Below are 7,704 nucleotides of genomic sequence, written 5' to 3'. Positions count from 1 at the left end.
GTTAAAGTGTAACCAGAGCTTCCCTTGAGGTAACTTTCAAACTTTTTCCTTTTCATCATTTCAAGGCAAAGCAACGCCACAATCGGTATGCATGGGTGTGTTAGACTTGGTGGTTGAGGTAGGCTATTTACAGGCCCCTCTGTTTCGGCTGAGTGATGTCACACATTCCAGCCCGTGACCCCTCCACATTGCATCGTGAACCTCGCTGGTGTATTGTATAAGCCACCATAATAGGCTTTAAATCCCAGCTGAGGTGACAACGAGGTAGCGGGCTGCAGCTTTAATTAAAATCGTAGGCTTTATAGGGCACCACATCAGTATAGGTTTGGGGGAATAATCGCTGTTATGCAACTTTGCCTTCAAGCAAGAAACGTTCCTTCACATACTGTATGCTCATCACCGCACTTGTGGCTTGTGAAACTCAGAGAAAGGAGTTCAAATGCTAAGCTAGCTTTATTTGTTAAGAAAGTTGAGTCAAACAAAAAAATACATCTTTATATGTCTCATTCACAGCTCACACAAGCAAATGGGTAATTCATCCACTATTTAAACATGTTTTTTTTAAATAGCACTAGGGAATGAATTTTAAGCAGTTCAAAGGACTTTATCACAAAGCTGTATTCATCATAGCTTGCAACTGCGTGGCATTCAAGGTCATGAAGTGTACCATCCTATTCCTCTATGGGTAGAATTTTGTAGCTCATCATGGATAATTCCTGCTGTACATCTCAAGTATAAAGCAGAACTATAACTGTGTGAGTCACTGTGGTATGTTCAGTGATTCTGGTTGTCATGGCAACTGCCGAGCTGACATTAACCGTGTAAAAATGACTCTGGGGGTGCCAGTGACAAGATTCATTATGATAAGAAATGTCTTAAAAGGCCCATTTTTAATGTATGTATACATATTCCCACATATGGTGACCTCATATCGGGAAATATTTCCTGATGACAGTTAAAATGGCCCCGTGACATTTTTCAGAGAAAATTGGGCTGTCAACTTTTTGTTCAGGGTGTATAATTGCAGACCATTTCATTGTTAACAAATGTTGCTAGAAGGGAAGAAAAAAAGAAGAAGGTGGGATAAGCATTTTGATCCTACCAAAGTGGAAATACCAAAGGTATTAAATCAAATTCTTCATTCAGTTTTAAAGTGTAAAAAGGCACAACTTCCAGAGGCAACACCTTATTTTTAGCACTCTCACTTGCTGCACCGTGACAACAATTAAACAAGCAGAATGTGACACAACAACAAAAAGAACACAGACGCTTTGCTTCCTCCCTCTTATAATTCCTGCTGTCTTTTCCTGTTATTCTCTCTCCCTGTCTGCTTTTCCCGTCACCTGATGCTGACAGATAGAGCTCGGGAATATGGGAAAAAGTTCACCGGATCAGTGAGGAATGCTCAGTTTCAGCTCCTGTCTGCACGTTTCCAATTGCTGGTGACTTTCTTAACAAAAACAAGATCTTTCTCTACAGAAATTTCTGAAATGGCGTGATTCGAACAGTCAAGAACAGAGCTTCTGCAAACATAAAAATAGAAGCACTTCCTCATCCAAGCCCCGGCTGTGTGCTGATGGAGAATGTCTTTCTTCCGTTACATACTGGACATCAAATATGTCAGCAAGTTAAAGCGTGTACATTGATTCAGCCAATTAAAGACAAGCTTTTGGGAGTACACACAAAACTGTTCTGTTGGAGCATGTGATCGACAAGGAAAATGCTAACGGCTAGCCCAAGGCCTTGTGTCCAATATGGCGGCAACGAGAAGTCCGGCAACGAGAAGTCCGGCAACGAGCGTCTCTGATGTGACTCAGGGGATGATGATGTGAGAAGACATTGCTGGTGCTGGTAGTGGTGTCATGGGAATCGAGGGGAATCTGAGCAATGATTGGAATCTTGAGTAGTAGTCCGGTTTTTGTGGGAAAGTCAAGAGGGCTTGACAAAATGGGGAGAGGATTAATAGTGAGCCATGTTGAATTTCACGTTAATTTTTTTGGGGGGGAGATTGAGAAGACATGTTCTACTTTTCAAGATTTTAATAAAAACATGAAAGCAACCAATAAAATATATTTACATAATATTTAGTTGCAAAGTGACCCATGATACATTCTAATATTTTGCCAACATAACAGCGATTATTGGTTAAACAAATACATGTCGATGTAACCGAAGAAGTTGCTAAAACAAACCATTCAAAATAAATAAAACACTTTGTTTATTATTTTAATAATAATAGTGTGTTCACCAAGAGTGAGGGGAAAACCTGGTTTGTTGCAAAGTATATGAAAATGTTTTAGGTATTAGTACCAGAAAAATATTGTAAATCATATCTGTATTAAAAAATGGTAAATTAATTTCAGTCACAGGCCAAATTATAGTTAGGGTTACCGTCAGTGGCTCATCATATTACTACATATTTAAAAAAAAAAAAAATGCTTGCACTATCGCAACGTTATTAAAAGTGACAATAATTTGCAATTGTGGTACAGATTTGAGCAAAAAACATGATGTAGTTAGTTGCACATGATTTGCTTTAGCTGGCCACATCTGGCTCTCGGCCCTCGAGTTTTATGATGTGCTTTTAATGTTTTAAAATATTTATGCATACTTGTGTTCCAAAATGGCGGTCAAATGGGAACAACTAGGTAAGTCGACTTTAGACAGCAAAGTACGTTTACCTAGAGCTCATTATGTCATTGAAGCATATATTTACATTTAAATGTTAAATTCATCGTTTGCATCATTTAGACTGTTTAGCAAAATTAACCATGATTGTTTTTCATCTGGAAAAAAAACCTATGGAAATTACCGCAATATTAATATTTACTCGTAATATTACTTTTCAGTATATACCAGTCTTTTTTTTCTTCTTCACCACCAGGCAAACGCATAAGCAGTCAAACGTCATTCCTCGACTAGGAAATTGATGAGGGCAGTCCGGGGTGAGAGGATGGCTCTCTTGATGTGCAGCTCCCTGAGAACCGTCTGTCCGAGGGGGCTCTCCATGACCAGCTTCTGCACCTGATCCAAATCTTTGGACACCAGCATAGGCACCGTCACCTTCCCACAAACTTTGTTGTTAATCTGTGGGTGACAATTGAGACACAAATCAAACCCAACATAACGCTAAGATCATTCTTTGGCATACAAATGAAATGATCTCTTTATACATGCAGTGGACGCTGCCAACCTATAGTTAGTGGTAGTTTAGAGGAAGTGTGTTCAGTGTTCTAGATTCAGAAGCAAGTGTACACAATGCAAGATTTCCTGTGTGGGATGCCGTCTTTGGAAGCATTCGCTATTGTGTGCGTGCATGCGTGCGTGCGTGCGTGTGACTTGGAGGCCACTCAGGCATGGCGTCCCAAAGTATGTGATTAGAGGACACAAGCAGCGGATGAGGAAGCCCACAAGAGAGGACTCTTGTGAGTCAAATCATCACCAGCCAGCAATATGAGCTCAAATAAATATTCACTGTGCACACGGGGAGGTAAAAAATGAAGTAAACAACCGTAATATAAACGCATCAAAACATATTTTTTTCAAGTAAAATAGCTGGAAGTTGGCTTACATTATTTCACTCATCTTAAATATCTCATCTTAGAAGCGCCAAGAGTCAGCTGAATGTGTTTATTTCACATCACAATTGTGTTTGTCTATGTGAGAAAGAAAAAATATTAGAAATGCAGCTAGAGACAAACCAAAAGATTAACTAATTTACTCGCAAAAACGTATAAATACGTTCTATTTCAAATATAACCATGGTCCCAAAAACGTATTTATACGTTTTTATGTTTGTTTATGCTAGAGCATACAGAAGGCTTTGATGCAGCCTCTGAACTGAAGAGGGACGCTTGAAGAACGGTAGTTATTACAAAAACGGCCATCAGGTGGCAGCAGAGTATAAGAGATCAACCAGGGCCATGTTGCAACGAGCTGTTTTCACCAGTGAATAATGATGAAACTTTGCTATATCCTAATGCTAATTGCTGCAAAACGGAAACAGATAGTAATATCCTTTTTTTTTCTGATGAAAGAAGAGACTCTAATGTCTAATCTTTCTTTTGGTAGGTTCTATGTTTTTTATAGCAATAGAACACAATATTCTGCCTGCCTTGCAAAATCAGTCAAAACCCAGTAAAACAGCCGGGAGCAAAGGGGGTTGCTTCAGTCAAAACGTCTGGGAGAGAATGAGTTAAATAATACTCATCTGCAGCCACTTTCAAAATGGTGACCACTTGTGTAAGCCAAAATCAAAATGTGAGTGTGTCAGTGCTTGTATTTGTGTTGTCAGTGTTAGCACGGGCAACAGTTAATCCATGTAAATTATTTACCGGGAAATTCTTTGATTATTTGAGATAATCTTTTGGGTCCCACAGTGGACATATTTGCAGGAAATGCCTTTGAAAGCAATTAAAGACAACAGACAAGACAGCAGCCAAAATCAGTTGTAAAACAAGCTTCTTACTCATTGACCAACTTGTTTATTTAGTTTTAAGTAGACTTGACATGCAGACGCATAAATACACACACACTCAGACATGCACACGCACTAGCTAATCATAGGCTCTTTTTAAAATTACATAGCGTGGATGTATTCATGGATGCTGACTTGAGCTTTGAAAGTTGAAATGATGGTGGATTAGAGGACAAATGCGTTTGCATGTGACATCAGCGATGTATGTCAACAAAGGAACAAATGTGCTGATGCCAAAGTAAAACCCTACATCTTCCCCCAAAAAAGGACAATTAAGGGAGACAGTTTGACTCTCTTATGACAAAAAAACCCATCTGGTTCAATGTAAAAAAAGACACAAGCCACATTAACGTTTGTCTGTGTGATCCTACCCGCACAGAAACGTCCACAAAGTCAGGCGCCTCCAGGTAGTCGGAATCCACAGTAGGCCAGGACTGAGACAAAACGTTGCCACCCCGCTGGAGAGCGCTGCTGATGGGGTTGTTCACCTGGCAAAGACCTGAACGAGATGGAACAATAACAGTGTGACTCCATCTAATAACACACTAGTGACTAATATTCAATCTAAATTGAGTTAACTTTCTTTTAAAGAACCTTCATCAGACTTCATATTTTAGTCACAGAAAGGAAGGAGAGCGAGAGTGAAAGCACAACATGTTATCAGACATCACATGAGATTTTATGTTCGTAAAAAAAATTTTTTCCAATCACAAAAGGTGAACATGTGCTATGCAATCTTTCCTTCCAGTCAGCTTCTATCAAACTGTACTGCAGAAATGCTGTGCACGTGTGTTGTGCACAATGATAGGATGTTGTCCTTGATAGGGAGAGGGAAGCGGCCACGTGAGGAACCAAAGATGACGCTCGGTCTTCCTTCCAACTGTTTGTTTTCTACACTGGGCCAATAGATCACAGCATGGCTTTCATTAGAAGGACACAATGTATTTTAGGTGAACTCGACCACAGAATCAGATATTTGACGACAGATGGTTACGTCATTCTTGTGTATAAGAAGAAGGAGCCGTGTCAACACTTCCTCTTACTGCATGATGTGCTAACCCCATGTTTGAGCTATGACAGAAAAAAAATACGGAAAATTGCTAAATCAAGATCATTTTAAAACTTACCAATCGCAGTAAGTAAAGCGCAAACATCCAAAAACAGTGAGGCGCTGTGGAGCTCCAATCATTTCCTAATAAAATTTGCACTTAAATCTCTCAAAAATGTAATAAAACCCAATCAATGTAATAATATCGCCAATGTAATAAAATAAAAAAATCCTGACTGATATTGTACATTATCATTTTTTATGTGTTACCGAAAACCTAATTCTTTATTGCATTATTGATAATTCATCACATTTTCAGGTGGGTCATTTTTCCCCAAAACTGATCATGTAAACTTGTAGTCAACTTTGAAACATTTACCGTATGTACATTTTTTTTATTGTAATCCCTTCATACTGTGTCGAGCAAAAAATAAAAAACAAAAGTGTTAGGATGAATATGTGCAATATGAGTTCACATGTATAACAGAAAGTATGGTGTTTCACAGGGTTCAATAATGGGGCCTCTGCTGTTTTTATTGTGTCTGCTGCCCCTGGGTTGCATCTGAAGAAAACAGCTGTGTGTTTTTTTTAAGTGCTCTATAACTATACAACGGAGTTGATTTGTGGGAGTCAGCGTCCTAACTGCATAACTTGCAATGCCAAGTTGAGGAATTTTATTCCAGCACAAGTAGCTATCTAGCAAAAACGTAACACGTCCTTAAGCTGCATGGAGATGAGGAATACAAAAACATAACCTTTTTTTATTTTTTTTTATTCAAGGCAAAGAGAGAGAGATTCAATGAAAAGGCTCCTCTCCCTGTTCATTTATATTAGCAGTTTTGAAGGGGGGAAAAAACCCCCACCTAAAAATGTAATCAGGTTGTACATTCTCGGTAATAATGTTAGTACAATATCAGTCAGAATTTGTTATTACATTTTAGATCACGTTAAGTAAATTTGATTAGATTTTTAAGAACTTAATTCATTATATGGTGTCGCGCTCCATACTCGTGTATGTTTATTAATTACCAGGTTATTTTAGGCTTCACTGAAATGAAAAGCTTGCATGATTGGAGCAATTCTCCATTCATGCTATTGTTCTGTATTTACATTCAACCAAACAAATTAAATAAGTGACCCAATAATTTGGTGGAGGGATAATTTTTTTTATACAGACCCACCTGCCCAAAGTTCAGAAGCCAGGTGAGGTGCCAATGGTGCGGTCATCATAATCAGTGTGGCTAGAGCTTCTTCAAACTCCACACTGTGCTGCACCACACTCACAGTTGCACTCTGGACACAGACACATACGTAACGGTAGTTAGGGTGATGCTCACTGAACTCAGAAGAGGCAGTACAGTGTTCACTCACACTCAATGTATTGCTAAGTCCCATGAGGCGAGAAATGCCCGCATTGAACAAGAAGTCTTTCGTGAAGTAGGATGTGACCTAGAATAAAAAACAACACACGGATAAAAAAAAACTAACAAAACAAAACAGATGAACGGTCAGTTATTCAAACGTTTATAGTCAGTGGTGTTATGTTCCTGTTTTAAATTAGTCCCATCTTCAGTCATTCACTTGACTGGGGATTGGTGCTGCCTCTGAAGAGAAAACAACATGCCCTAAGGACGCACCTCCAGCCTGTTATTGCCCGCTGAAGATACTCAGCCCCGAGTAGGTCAATAATTCCCAGCTTAACCCACTGGGAGGAGAAACCCCTTTAGGGAAGGGGCTGATCACTGAGGCTTTTTCCGAGGGTTGAATCAAAGCACAGCCTTGGCTTTGAGCGCTTAAGGGTAACAGGCCTGATGTCCTATAAAAGCTGCAGCCTTGAGGGGCGGAGAAAGAAAATCCAACCTGGCAGGAATGGACATCTATTTATAAAGTGTGGGAGCCACTGAGTAAGTTTTAAATCAATTTTTATCCAGTCCTCCCTCTTCGCCTGTACTCCGGGGGTTTCAGTACAGAATGGACGATCGGGTGGCACAGGCATGTAATGATTGGCATATTAATCTTGTGTTAATTAATTAATCTCGCCATAACTCATCTTGTGGTGGACTCGAAGTCAAAACATACAAAGGTGAGAGAAGCAGTGGGTAAATCATTCCTCTTGGTAAAGTAGGATGGACATGAACGCTGACACTTTGAAATCAGGCTAACTACTGACCCCTACTGG

At 39.5% G+C, this 7,704-nt stretch overlaps 1 protein-coding gene across 1 annotated transcript in view; it reads right to left on the bottom strand.

The window, feature by feature from the left end:
• Window positions 1-434: 434 nt before the first annotated feature.
• The window catches only part of lars2 (leucyl-tRNA synthetase 2, mitochondrial), a 33,518-nt gene continuing 26,248 nt past the window's right edge, over window positions 435-7,704 (bottom strand). Inside the window, exons 18-21 of the mRNA XM_077576666.1 lie at window positions 6,897-6,974; window positions 6,707-6,818; window positions 4,849-4,976; window positions 435-3,087 (exon numbers count right to left, since the gene is read on the bottom strand). Coding sequence (XP_077432792.1) covers window positions 2,908-3,087; window positions 4,849-4,976; window positions 6,707-6,818; window positions 6,897-6,974 — 498 coding nt within the window. The 3' untranslated portion in view covers window positions 435-2,907. The remainder of the gene's footprint in view (window positions 3,088-4,848; window positions 4,977-6,706; window positions 6,819-6,896; window positions 6,975-7,704) is intronic.

This window comes from Vanacampus margaritifer, chromosome 9 (genome assembly GCF_051991255.1).
Source record: "Vanacampus margaritifer isolate UIUO_Vmar chromosome 9, RoL_Vmar_1.0, whole genome shotgun sequence".
Lineage (NCBI taxonomy): Eukaryota > Metazoa > Chordata > Actinopteri > Syngnathiformes > Syngnathidae > Vanacampus > Vanacampus margaritifer.
Note: the sequence above shows the minus strand (reverse complement) of the source record. Positions and strands in the feature narration are given on the sequence as shown.